Source organism: Columba livia, chromosome Z, assembly GCF_036013475.1.
Source record: "Columba livia isolate bColLiv1 breed racing homer chromosome Z, bColLiv1.pat.W.v2, whole genome shotgun sequence".
NCBI lineage: Eukaryota > Metazoa > Chordata > Aves > Columbiformes > Columbidae > Columba > Columba livia.
Window position 1 is genome coordinate 14,509,158 of NC_088642.1, and position 22,744 is coordinate 14,531,901.

The 22,744-nt window shown below is 41.8% G+C and overlaps 1 protein-coding gene across 11 annotated transcripts in view; it reads left to right on the forward strand.

Moving 5' to 3' along the window:
* The window catches only part of ARHGEF28 (Rho guanine nucleotide exchange factor 28), a 139,820-nt gene extending 117,390 nt beyond the window's left edge, over positions 1-22,430 (forward strand). For 10 of the 11 annotated variants that reach the window (XM_065047306.1, XM_065047310.1, XM_065047309.1 and 7 more), the window contains 3 exons: positions 1,213-1,692; positions 4,684-4,984; positions 21,308-22,430. In XM_065047306.1, coding sequence (XP_064903378.1) covers positions 1,213-1,692; positions 4,684-4,984; positions 21,308-21,468 — 942 coding nt within the window. In that variant the 3' untranslated portion in view covers positions 21,469-22,430. The remainder of the gene's footprint in view (positions 1-1,212; positions 1,693-4,683; positions 4,985-21,307) is intronic. The other variant, XM_065047312.1, reaches the window with a different exon arrangement.
* Positions 22,431-22,744: the final 314 nt, after the last annotated feature.

Below are 22,744 nucleotides of genomic sequence, written 5' to 3' on the forward strand. Positions count from 1 at the left end.
ATTTTTAGGCCCTCTTGGCATTAACATACTTCATAGTAGTGCTGGAATTAGAAGTTAAATGGATTGAAGCAATGCAGAAGTAAAATAAAAAGCTTGTAATTCAGGCAAAATTTTTCAGAAAACTTAAAAACAGCTTATCACCACAGAGGCAGTAAAGTAAGGCTTGAGATCATGCCTTATTGTTCAGACCATGAAAATTTGCATAAACTGATAGTATAGGTGCAGAAGAACAAGCAGAAGATACTGTCCTTGGCTTGTTTACAAATTATTGGAACTGACACAGTATTGGGGCAAGTTCCAAGAACACTGGAAACTGCACATTGCATAAAGTGAAAAACTCTTTCTGAGGAGGATGGTATGGGGTAACGGGACTGTGGGAATTCTCTGGGAATGTCTACTGAAGTAGATTCACATGTCAGCTGTTGAAGATAGGCTGTGCAATAAGTGCCTGAGCAGTTCTAGGGCTTTCTTGCTTTTCTTTCTTCTTAATCCCAGCAATTTATTTTTCTGTTATTGGAGGATGTCATAATCTTTAATGCAAACAATATCACAATGTCCTTGTGAAGGATGGAATATGGAGCTCTCTATTGTAAAATACATTACTGAAACATCACAATCATTACTATACTGCAGATTTTTGCTGGCAGAGATATCTCAGTCAGGTGCATGTAGCAGGACGGTCCTGATGACATGGCTGTGTTGGCAGATGCCTGTAGGACTGAGGTTAGTAGGACTGCACTGCTATAGGTTAACAAGGAGAGCCTTAGGGGTGTAGTGAGCTGTACTGGAAACAGTACTGTTTTATCTGTATAAACCACATCTGTATTAGGAATACTTTGTTGAATGTAGTGCCTTAATGCCCTCTTTAACTATGAAAAATCATTTTTCCTATGTGTCTTAACATCTCTGACAGAACAGGACCCCAGCTGTAACTGAAGTGCATATGCACAGCTGTACTATAAACATATTTAATAATACTAAGTGTAAACCAGAAGCCTTGTTATAAGTGCTTGAAATGGTTGAGTGCTTTTAGAAACATCAAGGCATGAACAGAATTTTCTCTACTTGCATGAGGAATAACCTCCCAAAATAATTAAATGCTGATATTACAGGAGGTTGGAGCATTTTAACATAATGCTTCTATGTAAAAATACAGAAATGGATTAATGCTAGCATTTAAACATTTGTGTCTGATTTTGTTGTTGTGTCTAGGCAGCATTTGCTATCCAGGACAGCCACAGAGAGCTCCATAGGTTACTCCTGCAAGAGAACGAGAAGGCCTGTCGGGGCCACAGCTCTCGGCTAAACCTCCTTCTGGAACAAGAAAAATACCGGAATTTGGAAAAGCAAAGGGTGGAGCTGGCCAACATACACAAACTTAAGCAGCAGTTCCAGCAAGAGCAGCAGCGGTGGCTGCGTGAGTGTGACCAGCGGCAGCGGGAGCAGAAGGCGAGGAAGGACCAACTGGGGCAGCGGGAGAGAGACTGCGGGTGGCAGGAGGAGCTGCTGGAGAGGAGCCGGCAAGAACTGGCGCTGCAGCTGCAGGAGTACCAGCAGAGCCTGGAGAGACTCCAGGAGGGCCAGAACATGGTGGAGAGAGAAAGAAACAGTGTGAAATTGCAGAAGAAGCTCCTCTGGCACTGGAAGCATGGTCAACAAACTAGTCTGTTATCATCCACAGGGAGCTATGAGGTGTGTGGTTGCCTGCCGTAATTATATCCCCAACTGCAGCCCCCTAGAGGGACTTTTCCTCGATGAATAGACTAGTGTGCCTGGGTTTTGTTGGCTGGTAATTTAACAAGTGAATGTGTGGGAAGCTGAGATTCAGGCATATCCAAGCGCCTTGTTTGAACTTCATGAAATTTAATTGGTGAAATACAAATTCCTGCCCCTTGGAGGAACAACCCTAATGCATCAATATATGCTGGGGGTCACATAAGTGGAAAGCAGCTTTGCAGAAAAGGACCTGGGGGCTCTGGGGGACACCAGATTGAACATAAGCCAACAATGTGCCCTACCACAAAGAAGGCAAATGGTCTTCTCATCTGTATTAGGCAAAGTATTGCTAGCAGTCTGGGGAAGGTGACCGTTTTGCTCCACTTAGCACTGGTGAGGCCACACCTAGAGTCCAGTTCTGGGCCCGCAGTACAACAGAGACATAGAGATGGAGTGTGTGTGTGTCCACTGAAGGGCCTCAAAAATGTCTGAGGGACTGGGGCATCTCTGCTATGAGAACTGAGCCTGTTCAGCCTGAAGAAGAAAAGGCTCATGGGGAGTTCTTATTAATGTGTATAAATACCTAAACAGAGGGTGTAAATAGGGTGGATCCAGGCTCTTTCCAGTGGTGCCCAGTGACAGGACCAGAGGCAATGGGCACAAACTGAAATACAGAAGGTACCTGCAGAACATCAGAACATCACTTTTCCTATGAGGGTGACTGAGCCCTGGCATGGGTGGCCCAGGGAAGTAGAGGATTCTCCATCCTTGGAGATGACCAAAAGCCATCTGGATGTGGTCCTGGGCAACCTGCTCTAGGTGGCCCTGCTTGAGCAGGAAGGTGGACCAGATGGCCTCCAGAGGTGCCTTCCTGTCTCAACCATTCTGTTAAGCTGAGTGCCCTACAGAAGTCAAACAGACCAATGGGTATTAAATTGAGATGGAAATTTTAAGTGTGGGACTCTGTGTTTTGTTTTGCTGCTGTGCTTCCTAGATACATTGTGCTTCTCACCTCTTGTAGGAAAGCTAAGTTATTGTAATGCTTGAGGCATATAAAGGTTTTAGTGATGTGTTATGCAATTTAAAGCAGCTTTGAGGCTGCTTAAGCATTTAATACTAAAAAAAGTTTTTGTTGATGGTGAAGGGTAGAGGCTGGGTGCATTAGGAAAACTGTGTTGAGGGGTAGCCGGCACAGAATGAAGCACATTCCATCTGAATGTGAGGAGAAACTTCTGTACTTTGTGGGTGACAGAGCACTGGAACAGGCTGTCCAGAGAGCTTGCGGAGTCTCCTCCTCTGGAGACATTCAAACCCACATGGACACATTCCTTTGTGATCTGCTCTGGTGAACCTGCTTTAGCAGGTGGGTTGGACTAGGTGATCTCTAGAGGTCCCTTCCAACCCCAACCATTCTGTGATTCTGTGACTCTGAACTCAGCTGTTTCGGTGTTCACCTGCTAGGTGGGATCTGGCCTCTAGTTCTTGACTTAGTGGGTAGAGTCTTGATTTCCATTACTGTTCTCTAAAATACCTGAAAACCAAAACATTTTGCCTGGCTTGTGCATAAATGGGAAGCTCACTGACTGAAACAGCCTTTTTTTTCCCTCAGGTTTTCATTTTCATAAGAAAATCTGTAGAGCCTTTCTTCAGGCCATCTTCTCCCTAGTTTTTCAGCTGGTAACTGCCCCATAATGAGTGGTGACCACTCAGCATCTAATTCTGTGCTTGTATGAAAGGGTGAAGGAATGACCTCTGACCTCTCCCTTTTCATCTGGCTTTTGTGAACACGACTTATCTGTATATGCTTGCCCAGCCCAAACAACTAAGGCTCTTACTAGTATAGCTTGCAGTACAATTTTGATGTGTTTGGCAGTGCTTAAGAAGTAGACGTTAAAGCCAAAACCGAACCTGTCAGCTTTATGGATTGAATTTCTGAAGTTTTTTGAGGAGAGGAGGTTGAAGGATGATAGGCTGATGCAGGGATGGCCATCATCATAGAGACAGAGAGGCAAAACGATGAAATATTGAGTGTCAAAAGTAGTAGTTGGCGATCTAATATTTAATGTGTAAGACTACTTGTATTTTTTTTTTTTTCAAGTAAAATACATGGCTTTGGATATACTCCAGGCCTTGGGATTGTCTTTTGTCCTGCATTTGCCACTACCATACTCCTTTCAGCAGCAGAGCTGGCTGAATGGTTGCCAGTCAGGCAGTATTCCCAGCCCAGTATTTCTGCCATTACACTGAGCCAGCTACCTAGCTAGTTTTGTGTGGCCAAATATTGTAGTAGTAACTCACACTGCTACTCCTACTTTTTTTGTGAGCTCTACCCTGATAAAACACCTGTAGGCTTAGCAGGATTTGCTTTTTGAGCCCCTGAAAGCCATGGCTGCTTGCTGGAAGCTGTTTGCCACCCCCGGTTTGACTGCTGCAGTCCAGTTCTCTGTGATTAAATGTATACGTGAGGTACGATGTTGTTTTTGGATTGCAGTGTATGGGAATTTACATATGTAAAGTGGTACCTCATTGAGCCGTCGGGCAATATTAACCCCCTGAAAGGACTCAGCAGAGCTCAGTGCCTCCCAGGTAGAGACCCTTTGTTATTTGCTATTTCACAGTTATTACTTAGTTTTTCTCTGTTTTGAGGGGAGCAAAGACAAAATGTACTAGGTTATTGTTGTTTATTCCTGAATGCACAAACTATTTAAGTTCTGGGAAATGAGATGACTATTTGCTATGAATCCCCATTCTGTCTGGCAGTTAATTTTAGGTATCCTGGTGTAAGGATTCTTCTGGATGATGCTCTTAGTCATATGGTTTAGACTTAGGTAGCCCTGCAAGGAACAGGGAGTTGGCATTGATGATCCCTATGGGTCCCTTCCAACTCAAGATATTCTGTGATTCTATGATTCTGATGCTGGACGAAATTGAAAATTATGTTCTCTGGTTTTTTTTCCCCTTCTGCAGATAATGGGACATAATCAATCAAACAGCTTACATGGCGAAAATACGTTCTACTTAAATGAAGCTGTAGTATGTGTGTCTCTAAGCAGTCTCAGCAGATCAGATTCTTCTCTTGTTTATGCGGATGGTGTGTATGGGCTCAATGTCTCAAATACTCATACAGCAAGGACTAATGAAAATCAGGTGGATGTCAAAACGGACACTTCTTGTCAGCCAGCATTAACCAGTGCACTGTGGAAGTCCACTGGTCCTTGCCAGCAGATGTCTATCTCCTGCAAAAGCAACAAGGATGCCTTTAATAATGGTAATTAACACTTTATTTAATTAACAAGTAGTGCAGGCAGTTTGCCAAATCTCAGAATGAATAGTCCTAGGAACTAAGACATCTTGATAGCAGTGGAAGCAATAGGTTTTGCTAAAACAATTGCATGCTACTTTGCAAGCTTGTTGAGAGTAGGTGAGAAAATGAGCAGAATAGAAACACAGAAAGCTTTTGAAAAAACCCACAAAACCAAACCTCTATTTGTGTCTGTATAATGGTACTCAGAATGTTGATTTCTGCAAATCCTTTCCCAGTGTTGGTTTTTTTTTTTGTTTTGTTTTTGTTTGTTTGTTTGTTTGCTTTGGTGTTTTTGTTTGGTTTTGGTTTTGTTTTCCAAGCTGAAGTCACTCTCGCTGTTTCCAAGTACATTTATCAGCTGTTTTAGAATGCATGTGTGTTACTTGATGATTTCTAGTTAGAATAGCTTTTAATTTACCATCTTAAAATGATAACTGATGATCAAACACCCTCTTCTTTCTTCATTGAGAATGAAATGCAAAATAACTTGGAAGACTCTATAGTTGTGGAAAGAAAATTACATCACTTCTAAGGGATAATAATATCTTTGATAAAAAGTTTCCATGTTAGTAAAAATAGCTCTTACTGCATTATCTTTCTTTATTTTTGTTATTTTTGCCAGTACTCTTTTGTCAAAGTTAAGTAGATTGCATGGCAGTTATTGACTGTGGCTACCAAAATAAGTGGAAGAGGCCACTTTTCTGAGCACTGTATTGCTCTGAAAATTCCCTGAAGGACTTAAGAAGATGCTAATGAGAAACTCTAACCCATATGAGATTTATTTCTCATTTTGCAGAATGCTAGTTTTGATCCGACTTGGTGACTTCATTCATTATTGTGGGAGTTGTAGAGCAGCATGTAAAAATGGAACATCTAAAAGTCTTAAGAGGAAAATGCTGCACTTTTGGGGTAATAGATTAAGTAATGTGGTAGGCTTTTCCTGCACAGTTGTGAAATTCAAGTGAGATGCGACAGTAGTCAGCACTGCAGCAATGCTTGAGCTCCTGTTTTTCTGCAGCTGGCAGCGCAGGATGACTTCTGCCCTCACACTAGCTGTTTGCTGGTCACATCACAGCAAAGGACAGAGAGCAGCAGGATCAGAAGTTGAAAGCGTACTCAAGGATGATGTTTTTTAATTGTCCTACATCAAATCTTGAAGCTGTTTAAATAAAATAGTCTTTGATTAAGGAACTTGCTTGTTAGTACTCCTTGTAATGTATTAAGCAGGCATCCACTACAGCCTTACTAGTCTTTAGTACATGGATTGCCAAAATAGCATTTTATAATCAAAGGCAGGGCAGGCTAATCTCATCACCACAATCAGCAAACCAAGCTGATGAGTGAAAGAGATAAATATTTCTAAAAATGCCTAAATAATTAGCCTGGTGAAACTTGTTCTAGTTTGACTGAAGTTGTCATTTTAGTAATAGGTCAGCTAAGCTAGTGCAAATTTGAAAAGGAACACATATGTAGGTATAACCTCTCAAAAGTGGATTAGCTTGCACTGGCAAATGTTCAGATGCAAGCTAACCAGGATACTTTCTATTGAGCCCACATGAGAGCGTCTGGTTTAATTAAACTGGCTTGCACCAGTTTAATTGCACTGATTCTAAGATAAGCTGGCAGAGCTTCTGTGTGTAAAGATACCCTTCACCTACAGTAGGCCAGCTTTGTGTTCAGCTGCTGTCTCTGCATCTTGTGCAGACATCCTTATCTTGCCCTGATAACAGGGCACCAATGCAGCACCAGCAGCTTGGGGACCAGTACTTGGCTACAAAGTCTGCACAAGAGGTAGAGTAACAAGCTAGTGTAAGTCTCCCTGGCTAAGTCATGTCTGGAAAATCTGCAACTACTGCTCTGATTGAGTCACAGGGTGCCTTTGCCAAAGCAGCACAGCAAATCCTTGCAGCATCCTGATGGGTGCAGATGGTTCTGTTAAGCCCACTGGCATGTTGCTACAGCAGGCAGGGCTGGGAGCACCCCAGAGTGATGTGCCATCAGATTCCAGTCTCCTTTGTGATTTGGAGGGTGACAAGTATTTTATGCTCTGATCCTGTAGTGCATGAGTCTGTGCAGTGCAATTTGCCTCTGTCATGCATCAGGAGCTGTTGTATGGGGAGGGAGAAATGAGAAGAGTGCTAGACTTCTCCCCGAAAGACATGACCTCCAAAGCCTCAGCAAAGTTTAAGATCTCTGACCTTGTGCCTCTGTTTCCTGTCACCTCTGCAGGATAAAGTCAGTCCTGATCATTGTGAATTAAAACCAACAGGGATGCAATGAAAGACTAGAAAGAATTTGAAAGTTAGAAGAAACTTTTCATATTTCATGTGGCTGAATCTTTCACGATGTTTTCCCACATTTTTTCAACCAGCTCTATATAAGAAGTCTCATAATCATCTTTCAAAAAACATTCCTAAATAAGAAGTCAAAATTGAACTAAGAAACAAATACTGAGTGTGGTAATAGCTCTGTACCAGATATATACGCGGTTGGATCCTGCATATAGTAAGTTTTCTGTGTCCACAAAAGTTTTATGTGTACAGGAAAGGAATTTCTTGCATTTGATTAACTTTCCTAGAACTACTAGGCATCCTGCAAGAAGTCTGGTCTGTCAAACAATTCTTAAATTATTTAATGAGAAGCACCACCTGAACATGTTGTCAAGGAGCTAATCATGCTGCATTCTACTGTATGTTAAGTACTATGCAATTGCGCTTCATAAATACACTCAAATGGAAGCGGCTACATTCCTCCAGTGCATAATTTTTCATTCATATTTTTTAAGGTAAGGTGCATGTCTCTTCACATAGCTAGCATCATGGTTATATATCATTGTTTTACGTGTATGGGAGGGAACTTTACTAAAGACCTTGGGGCAAGTTCCCACAAAGCTGAAACTGGCACAAGTACACTCGCTAGAGAAGGTGTGTCAGTCAACAGGAGGAAAGTATGATTGAAAGAAAAATGTGTTAATGCTTTACACTAATGGTTATGAAATTACCTGCATGAAAGAACACAAGTACTTTGGCTAATTAGGAACCAGGGGAAGTATAGGTTTTGTTTCAGACTAGACTGAGAATTGAATAAATTACTCTTGCATTTAATTGACATGTCAGGTTAACTATCTGGAGTAATGCCTAAGGATTTACCTATGGATTCACCTCTTTGATTTCAGGAATCAGTGCAATTTTAATTATTTTAAGCTTTGAAGTCAACAGCATTGTTTGCTGATAATGCCTTTCATTTCTTTAATTCAGATGTTGTACTACAGGAATAGAGTTGAAAAGTGATACATGTGGAAAACTGCACTGGAACTTCGTTGTGGGATGCTTTTTCCCCCAACATTTTTGGTGTTAGCATGAAGGATCTGAATGTGTGACACAGTGAAAAACACAGTTTAAAACTTTATGGAGAACATAGAAATACCTATGATCCCCATAAACAGCCAAATGCAAAACCAGGGAGAAAAAATAGGGCTCTATTTGACCCATGTGATTTTAATATTTTTTTTAAAGGATGGAAATTTGTATTCTATAAAAAGTACATGCATATTTTTTGCATCAGGGAAGTTGAGGATGGTGCTTTGTGGGCCTGGCTCTTTTCTCATATTTGTGTAAGATGAACCTGTTTCAGTCAGAAGGGGTATACAATGTGAAGCTCATGCAAGTGTGATTAAAAACATTGCAAATATGCTCTGCACTACAGTGTTAAAAAGCCGTCTGAAGATGTACAAGCTGTTTCCCTGTGGTTCCAAGTCAGCACAGTGTTTTGGCAACGGCCAAAGCTCAGTAACTCTGGGCCTTATTTAAATAAGCTTAGCTACTGTGGCCAGCGCTGGAGGTGATTAATAGGATCCCATATTGAGGACTTTGTTGAGTAAGATCTCTTTCATGGCTTGGAACCTATTAAATAATTACTAAGTCCTACAAAAAAGGTCATCACAGTTCTGCATGTATGATGATTGTAAGTTAATTTCTCTACTATTGCTGCTGCATGAATTCCTGAGTACATTTTACCCATTTGTCTTCTGAGCTGGACCGTCGCTGTACCCCGTATGGCATATACTTTACATGTCTTCTGTTTAGACAGCATCCGTTGTAGCTAGCAGCAGGCCAACCCCTTAGCACTTGTGGATTGGCCTGTAAAGATGCTTTTCTGCCTATTTTGAGTTTTTCTGGTGTATTTCACAATATTTTTAATAGTGCCATTTTTCCACTGCCCTTCACAGTGAGCAAATTCTTGCTGTTGTTCTTTGACTTGAGAAGAGGGAAGGAACAAAATTTTATAAAAGTAAAAAACTATATGACTGTGAAGCTTCTGGTTTGTCAGGAAGCCTTCAGAGCAGATGTGGTACTTCAAACTTTCTCTCTTCCTTAATTGAGTAAATGCCAAATGGAGAATCATGGAATGGTTTGGGTTGGAAGGGGCCTTTCAAGGTAATCTAGTCCAACCCCCCTGCAATGAGCAGGGACATCTTCAGCTAGATCAGGTTGCTCAGAGCCCCATCCAGCCTGGCCTTGAATGTCTCCAGGGATGGGGCATCTACCACCTCTCTGGGCAACCTGGGCCAGTGTTTCACCACCCTCATTGTAACAATTTCTTCCTTTTTAAGAAATACAGCATGCAATTAATTCCAAGTTGCCCTTTCTGTGTACAACATATTTCTTCTACTTTTAGCATGGATGACTGCATAGGTAAGCACAGAGCTCATTCGGTGTTCAAGTTACAATTAAAACAAAATGAAATGGAACTATATAAGAATATGAAGGTAACATCAGCATCCTCATCTCCTAAGTTCAAAATAGAATTCATTTATTAAAACAAGTAAGATCTTACTTTTAACTCTGCAACAGATAATGGCAAATTTACCTCTCCGTACCAGAGAACATGGAGTTTCGTGCCCTGCCTTAAGACATCAGTGTCTGTGGGATACATGGTGGAAGTGAACCACAGGGGAAGTACTTTTTTTCCTCTTGGAAATAACACTGCCATTTGTTTAAAGCAGATGGCAAAAGGGATTAAATCACATGGCAGTGTGATACCAAAGCAAAAAATTATGTCATTATGTGTCATTTGTAATTAGTACATTTCAAGTAACACTTGCTTTTCAGCTCTGCAGTGCTAGTGTTTTGTACTTCTGTTACTGTTTTTCTCATCTCAAAATACTTTTTCTGATTTCTGAACATAACCACAGTAAATGCCGTAGTATTACTTAACCTTTTAATTAAGGCAGTTAATGATGTTCTGGTTTAATTTTGTACACTAATATAGGTACAGAATTGCCTGCGTAATGCCTGATTGATTTTATTCTTTCTAATATCTCCTCATTTAGAGCTTATTCATTAGGAGGGAAATTTAGAATAGTGCACATCTTTGAGGTAATGAATTGAGCAGAGAGATTGTCCATCCCTGTCTATTGAGGTTCCACAGGGGTTGGTGTAAATCAGCACACCATACTCCAGGTTACATTACCTGCAGACTTCTTAAACAACAGGATGATGGCCAGATCTTTTTCATTTTGCTTATATTAATGGTGCCAGCATCTTCAGTGAGGTGCTTTTTGCCCTTACTGGAATTACTGGTATCAGTGAGACTACAATGGTTTGGACCATCATCTCTTACACACAGATTTATTCTTCACTTAGGTAAGGTTGTACCAATAGATCCGAGTTTCAGGGAAGTAGATTGAGGGAAAGGAGCAAATTTTGTAGCAGAAGACCCTTGGCAAGGGGGTCTTTTGCCAGACAGCTGCTTCTCCTGGTCTGCAGTGAAGCAGCTCCATCTCAGGGTTGTGCAGTGTTGTGAAGTTGGCAGCAAGTCTTCAGGGAAAGAGGTGTACTCTCAGGAAAAGCAGTGACAATACAAAAGAGTCTTGCTAATTGTTGTTTGATGTCAGGAAGATAACCTTGGGATGTCCTTGTTTTCCTCTGGTAATGTGATCTGTGGGTGGAGGCCTCGTTAGGTGCCTTGCTTTAGTACATTAAAAATGTTTTGTGTATGTTTTTGTAATGCAGTTAAGAGTCTGAAATTGGTGCACAAGTATGAATAAATAATGCATACTAATGGCCGGGAGAAGTTTTTTATGAATGATCGAATTTTGTAAGATACCGAGTATGAAAACACACCCAGTAAAATCATGTAGCTGAATCACCAAGTGTTTCTGTCTGGCTTATTTTGAAAAGTACCATCTCATTTTAATTATTTAGTATAACACTTTACATATTCCGGGAAATAGCCTGTAGCATGTTGTGTAAAAGTAATGAAGTCTTAGTAATATGAAACCTCCTCAGCAGCATCTGCCGTTAAATATGTGTTGAGAAACTGGGGAAGATTTTCTGTCTGTCTTTTACTAGCATTTGTCGCAGGAGCATTCGATTGCCTTCCACATAAATTATATTGGCTGTAGCCAAGCTGCTAGGGAAGATGTCATGGAGTATCTTGTTCTGCCTCCCCGGATACTATAGAAAAAATTCCTTTGTTTATAAATTTTTGCTGGAGTGGTAAAGGGGAGAAGCCTTGGTGCTGGTATGAAGGTTGGTTTTAGTTTAATCAAATAGGAAGATTTCCAATAGTCACCTGCCAAGATTCTGTGAGTATCCCTTGAAAGATTGTTCTAGAGGTGGAACATAAAGAATACAAAAATGGATGTGATTTGACTGTATTCATTTAGGGTCTGACATATAAAAATCAAGGAAGCCAACGTGCCTTTAAGAGTTATTGAATATATTCTGTGTTAAAGCACACATGACAGACAGGTAAGCTAGTATATTTGGCAAGGATGAAAAGGGATTTTTGTTTTTCTTTTTTTAATTGAGGTTGAGAATTGCAGGATAGTTGTTGCTGACAGTAAGAACTGCAGAGAAGCTGGCTGCTATGCAAAGGAACCTGCCATTACAGAGCAGCGGTAACTGGAAGTGGGATGAAGGTCCCAAGAAAGGCAGTTTTGAGTCAGAGGAGAGGACTGTCTTTTAAAACATTGCATCACTTTTTCTTTTTGCTGTGAGGACGTGGCCCACGCTCTGGAGCAGCGGGATGGCATCAGGGCAGAGCTTCAGCACATGGAACGAGGGGATGGTGAAGGCACCAGAGGGAGTTGGACCAAAGCAGAGACAGGGTCTACCGAGGCACAGTTGCGGGCCTAGAGATGGAGAAAACCTGTAGCAAAGGCAAGGTGGAAGGAGGTGGTGATGAATTCCGGCTTAAGGGTAAGACCAGTATTGCCCATAGTGGAGAGAAATGGGAGCAGAAGAAAGGAAAGTGGATCCAAGTATGTTCTGTATACTCAAGGAAAGCACTTTGCTGAAGGGGTGAAGGCACATGCCTCTTTGATAATTGTGCTTTTTTCTGGCTTTGATGTACAGTTTTCCCTTTAGCTTTTATGCAAACTGTTTTCACAGCAGTTATACATTCACAGAACATTTAGCAAACAATTAAAAAGGGCACCCATTTCAGAATATTTGATTACACCCTGTGATCCTGTGCTTATGATGCAAACTTGGGGAATGTGCAACTGTTCAATTTTTTCTGTTGTTTTTAATGAGTGCAAGAAGCAAATGTCAGTGCATATACTTCCTGACAGTCTGACTGCAACCAGCCGAAAATGGCTGTGCTAATACTCAAACTGCAGTCGAAAATTAGTCACAATTTCCCTGACTTTTGAGCTTGGTGTAGAACAAGTATCTCTGTGACTGTCAGATAATAGGCTTCTTTCAGCTGCTTACTCTTCTAGCAATGCCCATATTTTTTCCTGCATTAATCATTAAGAGACAGCTTCTATTAAAGGGTAAGATTAGCATGTAATTGATTTGAAACAGGTGCTTTGCCTCATGTTTTGCTTCTGTGGCAATTCTATATATTGGCTTAGTGTTGCTCTGCCAGTTACTTTGAGTTTTGATCTCATCAGATTTTATGAGTAAGAAGTGATGGATCTGGTCTGTTGTTGGGAAACCATCACATAAAACTGAGGTGTTTAGGAGGAGATGTGAGAGTGTTTTATAAATGACCTCCCTCTTTTGGCTTTTGTAAGAGGGTTGTGCCCAGTGCTACTCAAGAAAATGTTTGCTGAAGTCCAGAGCATGCTCCTTTGTGTTGCACCTGAAAGACCAGCCAAAAGCTGGGGACAAAACCTATTGTTTGCCAAGGTCTTTGATTTAATGTTTATTTCAAAGCAAACTTGTAGTTAAAAAAAAAAAAAAAAAAAAGAAGGCGCATTAAAAACAACCATAAAATATGAAGCAAGATTAATCAGCACAATAATGTCTGTCTGCGGTAACAGGGTGCTCAAAAGAACAGTTTTGATGTGTAAATGTCCCCTTTTATTTCAAAGGCAGTGAATTCATGTGCCAGAGACAGTCTTCTTTCAGGGTTAATGCTAACTGTTCGTCTGTTCAAGAGGGAAGGAGAGGAGGCTTCACTGCAGTGTTTTACCTTCACGGTGCAAATTGGGACAGGGCAAAGGAGGTGTGGGGATGTGCAGGCTGGTGGCAGAATGGGTGGGCTGATTTCATCATCTGTGGAGATTTTGGGAACACTACTTGTGTCTGTAACTTCTATGAGACTTCCATTTCTCCAGCAAACACTCAAGCAGGAGCGCTACCCACTGACCACAGTTTGTTGTGAGTTCAGCCTGCTGGCCAAATGTCTTCTGCAGGTTATGGGCTGGGGGAAGCCGTTGCAGCCCACTTCAGATGCACCCACATCAGACACCCCAAGGAACAGGCTGCAGGAGATTTCCCACTGCTGCTGTCAGCAGACAGATGGGTTGCCCCTGCCCCCAGCAAGGTGCCCTGCATGGGCATGCAGTGGCCCCGCACCGGCGGCTGGTCGCCTTCCTTGTGATCCTTTGTAGGAAGGGTGTTCTTGGGGTTTTATGGTTATTTTCTCTTGATCATTTGAGTGCAGCTGTGTTTAATGAGCTGGAAAAGAAGTAGGTCAATAAAACATGTGTTCGCTGTTAGCAGAATACCTGTTGGACCATGTGTGTGTCTGTAATTGACCATCTAAAGCTTCAAAGCTTAGCACAAAGACAATTTAATAGGGAATTCATACCTAAATAAATTAATATTAAGCAGAAACAGACAGCTGGCAGGCAGTATACCCTGCCAAGGTGAGACTGTGGGTATTTAATGCACAGACAATTTATGATTTCAAGTCAGAACTATTTTTAGGTCTCTGTTATTGATATGCATTAAAAACCAGCATGCCAAAAATAGTTTAGAAGCTGTGTTCTTTAAAGCCAACACAATCGATAACATAGCCACGTAACAAGTTAAAATTTTAAATTATTGCAACCTAGGGGCATGCTGTAAACTTGATTTTGAAGTGGCATCACTGGCAGTGTCTGAGCTTGAGATGCTTTCAAAAGATTTTCTTTGGTAACACCAGTGTTAGAAATAGTGTGTTTGCTGGGCTTCAGTGGAAGAAAAGACAGCTGCATCATCATGTGACTCCAAAATCTGAAGCTTTAAGACAAATATAAAATAAACAAGCTGGAACCATTATGAAGCTTTATGATAAAAGCAGTTTCAGTGGAATAAATGCAAATTTTGTCTTAGCCAAGAATTTGGTCCAAATTCTCTAGACCAAACCTCTTTAAACAATTATGAGGCAAAACCTGAAAACTGAATTGCGTTTTAGTACCTAGGCCAACAACTAAACAAAGAACAGAAACATGCTGAATAATGGCATTTCCAGTAATTTTACTGTGATCAAAATTCCAAAGTACAGTCATGAAGAGAGGTATGTTGCAGACCTTATTCATCATTGACTTTGAATTCTTTCTGTTTTCTGTCTTGCTCGTGAGACTAATTAATGTAGGATCTATTGTGATCTAATTGCTTATCTGCTTTTTGTGAAAAGACTTCTTATTTGTGAAGGTGCTTGTTTGCCTAAGAAATGCAGCTGCTGCTTTTTCATGGACTTGGGCTGGTTAAAAGTAAATAGCAGCATTAAAATTCTCAAATTGATTTCCTGCCATATACAGTCAGCTGGGAAATGGATTAGGCTTCACCTTCCTTGGTAGCTTCAGGATCAAAATATTTTTCCCAGTGTTTTTTGAGACCAGGTACCAAATTTAGTTCCCACTGTGAAATCAGATTTACTGAGGTGCAAAGTCCTGTTTTTTCTATGGTACTTGAGATTAAGACTCTCAGTGAATAACTGCTGGGAATTGTGTTCAGATCCTCAAAGCTTGTAGATGCCATTTCAATACCAAGTGGCGGCAGCAGTGGCTGCATCCTGGCTGTTCCAAGGTGACAGGATATGCTGCCCGTCAGGTCCGGTGCTGCCAAGTGGTGTTGCCTTTCTGCCACCACCCATCAGCTCCATAAACAATTGAACCTGCTGTGTGGAAAAATCCATCACCAGCTGGGAAAGTCATAGTAGGCACTGAAAGAAGCAATCAAAACTAATCGTGGTGCGTTTCACCAAAAGAAAAGGGAGAGAGGCTAATGAATCTGCCTGGAAACCACTGGGAGCATCATTAGAGAGAAAGCACTGTGGTGGGATTTGCCAGTGGGAACTTTCAGTGGAGCCCATGGGAGTTAGGCTGCCCTTTGCTACTGAACTGTAATGGCAAATGGGAGCCTGTTACCCTTGAATTCCTTTGAATATCCCAGGCCCGGTAGACTTAGCCCTGGTTTTGAGGTGTCTGCTTGTGCTTTGCATTATGCATGAATGCTAGTGGAGGGATTAAATACAGCAGCTCTGCCATTTCAAATAGCTTTGACCTGAAGTTGATGTGTCAGCTGTCAGTCCAGATGAACTTGGTATAAAAACTGGTACCAGTTATTATAAAAAAATGGTAAAAGCAAAGCCTTACTTAATATATTAAGAGGAGTAATTGTTTTGAGAATTTTTAACATATTTGTTGCTAAAAGTGGCATAACTCCCCATTTAATGAAATTTTATTTTGTAAAGAGGGCAAACATATGACACAGATCTCTGAAAGTCACAGCAAATTAACTCAGTGCAAAATCTGCATGCTGAATTCCCCCAAAACCTCCTTTGTGTGTGTTTATGTGTGTGTGTGTGTGTAAACAGCTGGAAGGAAAAAACCTGGAGTATCCAACCTGCCAGCCTGACCTCAGAGGTGACCCAGCTTTGAGCAGGAGTTTGAACCAGAATTCTCTTAAAATCCCTTCCAACTTGAATTATCCTGTGATGCTGTGAAATTAGGGCCAGAGTTGGAGAAGAAAAACAGGGCTTTCCATTAAAAACAGGCTTGAGAGAGGTTTTTTTTGCCTAGCGTTGTTTCCTAGTGCCTTCCTGTCCTTCCCATAGTCATTGTGGGTACTCCAGGCTCACCTGGAGAGCTCTGATGCTTGGGGGAGAGAGAGGAGGGCTGAAGGGGAGAATCCCTGGCATTTATGTGATGTGGAAGTACTTACATCCTATGACAACAGAGAGAAGGTGAGAATCGCTGTGACTAATGAGTTGTTTACTTGGCTTTTGTATCACTCACCTCAGGAGCAGATGCTGTGTTTGTGTTGGTATGTATTGATTGCAGATTCCTGCAAATTCCATCGCTTTGTACGTCACCTTCCAGGCAGTTTATGTGATGCCACTAATCCTGTCTCTTAGTGCTACAGGAATGGTATAGTAGTTAGGGTGCAGAATGCCACTTTTTTTTTCCGTTTCCCATACATTAGCACATTTTAAGCCAGGAGCTGTTGTTTCTCTGAGTTTGGATCCCGATCCGGTTTGGAGAACTGAAGTGTCCTTAGAAAGTCCAATGCAAGCTGTGCCCTCCACGTGCTGCAGGCCTGGCGTCTGCTGTTGTTGTATTTAAGTTGCCTAGGAAAGCATTTTTACTTTGGGAGAGTAGAGTGTTTCCCTGCAGTATCCTGATGCCTATCCTCATGGTTGTGGAGCTAAACTCATGGAAAACAGGGGGAAAAATTGGATTAGTTTTTAATGTTGGATTTGGCAGTATGTGTCTGTGTGCATGGGGCAATTAGTGATTTTTTTTAATCCAGAATTTGGTAGAAACAGCCTCTAACTCCTTTTGGGAAAATTGGTGGGGGAGACAACAAGGAATGCCTGGGCTTTCTTTATTTAATGAAACAGTCTTAGCTGAGATTAAAAGGCAAAAAAGTTGGACTTAGGAGGTATTTTTTGCTGCAGTGTGACACTGCTAGGCTGAACAGGCTACATTGCCCCAAAATGCTGAAGTGCTATCACAGATCACCTAATACCATGCATCCAGCCTCAAGCCTTTTTGCTGGGGAGCCTGACCAGCCCAACATTGAATGCGTGGATTTTTCTGGTCTGCTGTTTTGTCTAGGGTACATGTGGTGCAGCTGAGGATCTGGCTCTGGCTCTTTAGGAAAGAGTTACATGGGGTGGTGTAGGAGAAATAAATTCTGCATGACTGAGAAGCAGTTAAAGGTGTTTCAGTTTTCACATAAGCTTCAGGGCTGGAGTGCGTTGAGGTGCCAACAGCCTTTGCCTGCATCAGAAGTGGGACCGTGGACCTGGGAGTCTCAGAGAAGACCCTGTGGAAGAGTCTGAGCTACAGCTCATTAAAGCTTTGGAAATCTGGGAATATATTCTGCACTTAAGTAAATAGGAAAGAAACACTGTGTTCCTTAAGTGTAAATGAGCAAGAGGAAGGCTGAGGCCAGGTACAGTCCCCTTTGCTTGTCCTTTCTGTGCAGGGGGTGTAGGATGGAGGCAGCAGACAGAGCCCAGCCCAGGCAGGGACAGCGGGGGCACTTTTGCTGGGTGCTGGTGATGTGGGTGCTGGTCTGGTGGGCGCGCTGTTGAGCTGAACACAGCCTGCCCGAGCATCACTCGGCAGGTTGGAAGGGAGCAGAAGAAGGGATAAGCAAATGCTGAATTTAAAGAAAGGGACTAATACAAAGCTCATTTTGTGGCTGATCTTGGCAGGTGAGTTACAGTCACAACGAAGAAGGCTTGTAAAAAGCTGATGGTCCTTATTTACCTGGCACTTGATCCATACCAAGTTCTGGCTGTCAGCCGTAGCGCAGCAGAGAACAGGCCTGGAGAGGGGCTGGGGAAGTTCTTGTGGGTGCCCCAGCTGCCCGGGGAGCACGGCAGAGCCTCCCAGCTGCTGCTTTCTGGTAGCAGCCACCTTTGCCAGCCCTCCTCTGCCTTGCTGCTTACACGGATAATGTAGTTTCTTTGTTTGTTTGTTAGTTTTTTTCTTTTGAGCATGCTCAGCTGTCAGAGTTTTGTAGCAGGCAAAAGCTGATGATTTCAAGGCTGGTCCTGGAGGTTTCTTCCCTGTTTTGGTGGAGCACTTAAAAAGGAGGATTTGTCCCATCATTCTCCTGCTTGGGGCTGAGCAGCCCATATCCCTGTGCTTACACCAGGGACCTTGGGGGAGGCATCTTGTCAGCTGTCACTGCTCTGCATAACAAGAACCAGTGCTGGCTGGTGGATCAGTCCATTTTCCTCACTCTGTTCACCTGAGGCTGTTATTACCAATTCTGGCAGTTCTTGCACCCCCCCTGAGCAGCTACTCTCGGGATGCATTGCAATACCGGCTGGTCTCCTGGCTCGGCTGCTTCCAGCACGGCACTGGGTGAGGAGATAGCAGGCACCCTCCTCACCGGCAGGCTGAGTTTGTCAGCCCCGGGACACATCGTGCTTTCACTAGGCAGAGCCTGTGTTGCGTGCCACCCGAAGCACAGCCAAAAACAGGCACTCCCCTTCTCAGTTGGGTTCAGCACAACCTTTCCAGCCTGAGAAGCCACTCACTACACTGGTGGCAGCTGCTGGGCTCGCACCTCCTGGGTGTTCCCCTGCTGTTCAGGGTCTCTGGGTGCAACAGAATTAAAAAAAAACAAAAACAAAAACCAAGACACAACTAAACTAGTGATAAATCATTTATTTCAATAGTGACAGAATCTGATTTTGTTTTTCCATAATACAGTTTCCACTACTCAGCTCTGCAGCTTAGAGTTGTAACAGTTAATGAGAAATGTTTTGGAGACAGCTACTGTTTTAATTGGTGAAGCAATTACTGTTTAGTTTTGACGGTGGAAAATGACTGCATGTAAGGTGTTTTTCTTTCTTTTCTAGGTTTTTTCAAATTTGTAATTAGGCTTCTCCAATTATGTACTTCATAAACTTTGGAAACAGATCTTTCAAATAAGTGCTTACTGCCTGGTATTCTTATGCACAATACTTTGTAAAGGTGAATAGAGTCACAGGACTTAAAAGGAATATTAATATGGGGAAAATTACCCGAAAGTATAAATGTTCAGAGGTTGATGACCTTCCACTGGTAGGGCTCTTTTTAATAAATAAAACTGAAGTATCCAGTTTCCATAAAAAAAAGCAGATGTAGGGTATTTCTAGTTTCTTGAATCTGACTCTGCAAATTGTAATCTTTTTCTAATATGGCGATCAAAAAGAAATAAATGCAAATGTCCACTTTAATAAAGAAGGGCTGTTCAATTAAGTCAGGGAGTCAAATCCTGCTGTGTTACGTATTGCAGGTATTAATAACTCACCTGCAATAAAGATTTACTCCAGATTTTCATCAACACCAAAACTTGATCTTTTAAAAATAGTAAAAGAAAGGGAATTCAGGATTAATTTTCTTAACATTCTGTTTCACCCCATTATGATTAAGCAGCGCTTGTTTATAAATACCTTGCCCCTGCCACAGACCTGCAGCCTCAGCAGCAGGTATAACATAATATGTGGCTTGCAGTGGAAGCAAAAGCCCCAAACCTGTTTGAGGCTAGTTGTGTGAATATCAAAGAGGAAATTATGCTGACGGCAGAGGCGGTGATAGGACATGTTCCCACATGTCCATTGCATAATCTTCTCCCACCACTCCACATGCCCTGCGGCAGGGAGCAGCCGGAGAGCTTGGGCTTTGCAGGGTGCCAGCCAGCTTGTTTTGCTTTAGACTCCTGCCTCAAGGAACAAGGCTGGTGAAAGCCGCATGCATCAGGGGAATGCTAAATATGGGCAGGTGTCACTGTAAACTGTCACCGGTTAGAGCAGCACAGTGTGTAAAACAAACAAACAAACAAAGAACCCCCCAAAAGACGCCAAAAAAAAAAACCCCAAACAACAACAACATAAACAACAAAACAAACAAGTATCTCCTTTGTAATAAGTTTTCATTTCACATACATATGAGAAGGGATAGGGACCAGAGCAGGCATGAAATATCTTTTTAAATCTCTGCATGGATGACTAAGGCTCAAAGGATGCCACTGCTGTTTCTGGTGTTACCCGTGCTGGTGCTGGAAGGGATGCCAAGCTCTGCTTCTTCTTGCAGAGTCATTTTTGCAGAGGGAAGAATGAAAAGTTAACCCTCCTCATGTAATAGCAGAGGTCAGGCCAGGATTATACTGAAAAGACTGGAACAAGTATTGCAGCCTGTCCATTGCAGACTTTCTTTTCTCATCCCTAGGTGCAAAGATAGATGCTCCCTTGTTATGCAGCTTGTTTTTATGGTAAAAATTGCTTGTAGAAATAAAGATGTAGAGGGCCTGAAGTGTTGTAGAAGGCTGAGTGGAGAAAAAACGCAACCATGATTATGTTTTTTTGAGTAGACCATAGATCATCACAAAAGCCTTCAAAGCTCGATGTTGGGATTAAAAGTACTGGATTCTCTGCATTTACAGGAGAAAATTGGAAAGATAACAAATTAAGATCCTCGTGAAATAATTTCTTAGTGTTTGTGTGCAAGTATTCTCTCTGTACTATACCTAAAGGATCGAGAAAAGAATAGGGTAAGTTGTTTGCTCAAAGAAACACAGATAAACTTGTCAGAAAAAGCTGAAAGGTTATACATCTATTACAGACTGCAAGTGCCAGTCAACTAGCCTTTTAACTGGGTTTACTCAGTTGATGATTTTTCATTTGTAAAATGAAGGCTTGCAAATAAAATTCTTCGTAATGATGGAAACAATATTAATTTTACAACCGGATTATCTTACTAATAAAGGTACTAATCATGAGCTGTATGTTTCCCTCCAGCCCAATTCTGACAACATTTATGTCTTTACTGTGAGTCTGGTTAGTAGAGCATGGGTGTAAATTTCTTCTATTGTAAAAATAGTAGCAGTGATCCAAAACCTTGGATGATAGTGGAAAGACGTGAACAGATTTCAGTAAATTTGGGTAAGGTACCTCTTACCGGTCAGTACTATAAATTGTAATATAGCAGTGTTTTCCTTTCTAGACAGATGCTACAAGCTAGAAAATGGTGCTAATGAAAAAAATCAGAATTTGTGCTTTATGGTGTAACAGGCATGGCAGAAGATGCACTGTCACATGTCCTTCTCTTGTGCATTACAGATCTGAATGCATCACAGACCCAGGGTCCCCAAGCAAGCGTTCCAAACCATGGATCCATCCAGTCGCCACGGGTCGACACACTGCTGCTGAACCACCAGCCTGAGAGCCTGCAGGACACTGAAAGTGGAGACAGCGTAGAGGAGAAGATTGTTTACCTCTGATGGCTTATTTTCTAATTTCAGTAGCACTTTGGAAATACAATTGTGTTTCATTTTCTAAATGTCTGTAGTTGCTCTCTGTATGACCAAATAGTTTTAAGGATAGTATTAAATATTCACTGCAAAATTCTCCCCATGATAAATATAACAATTAAGTTATTTTGAAGTCTTTGGTTTATAATTTTTAATTTATGACATGATTTCAAATGCTTTGCAAGAAGCAATGAGTATCAGGGGATATGTAACATTTAAAAATCATTAAGATGGCACCAAGAGCTGTGAATACTAGTGCTGATTTTTCTCTTCAGTCCTCTTTTTAAAAGGGCAAGTTAAGAGAGGTGGGCTTGCTATTTGAGATTTCAAAGTATGTATCAGTAACCTTCTAACAATTGTGATATAACATGAGAAGACAGCAATGTAAGAATGATGGCTATAGTCCTTGCTATGGTACGTACCCTTTCTATGGTATGTACTCTGAACTATCAGGTCGTTTTCAGTATCTCCTGGCTCAGGAACCAGTCAGAAGAAGATGTGTTTTATGGTATCAACAGAATTGCAGAATTGTGTTTGTACATGTCTCAAGAGTTATAATCATTTTGGTACTATTGCCAGTTTCTGTGCAGAGATGCTGTAAATCAGTTGGTTATTGTATTTTAAGTGTACCTCATTTCAGCAAGTGCCCTTATGCATTACTATTTACCAGATGAAATCTGGTAATAACTGGGTCAAAAGAAAAAATTGGTCAAAAGAAAGGAGAAGAATAGTATGCTGTTAGTGAACTGAACTCACCTGTAACGCTGTTGCTTTCCCATGTAGGAGCCAGTTATTTTCCTGCTTTTAGGTTCACAGAGTCGTCTCTGTGTTAGGCAATAAGAAACCAGGATCTGTTTTGTGCCTTTCTATCTTTCAGAAATATTTGTACACTTCTGTCGAACTGAATAAATGTTCTGTATATCACTACAAAACTATAACTTTGATTCATTGTCAGGTCCTCCAAAGAAGTTTGTAAATATGAGGGGAAAAAAAAAATGTCCTTGCCTGGTTGGCACTCTGCTCTGCTGCAGAAGCTCCTGCCTCGTTCCAGCACAGCCAAAGCTGTGCCCCAGGCACCGCAGCTGGCAAAACCCAGGACGTGCTTATTTGGGAGGGCATGGGCAGCCCTCTGGGTCTTGCTTAGGGTGGCTGATGGGATCCGCAGCGTCGCAGCAGGGATGCAGCTGCACAGCTCCTGGACCAGAGCTGCCTTTCCTCAGCCCAGCTCACAGGGTAGAGGAACGCA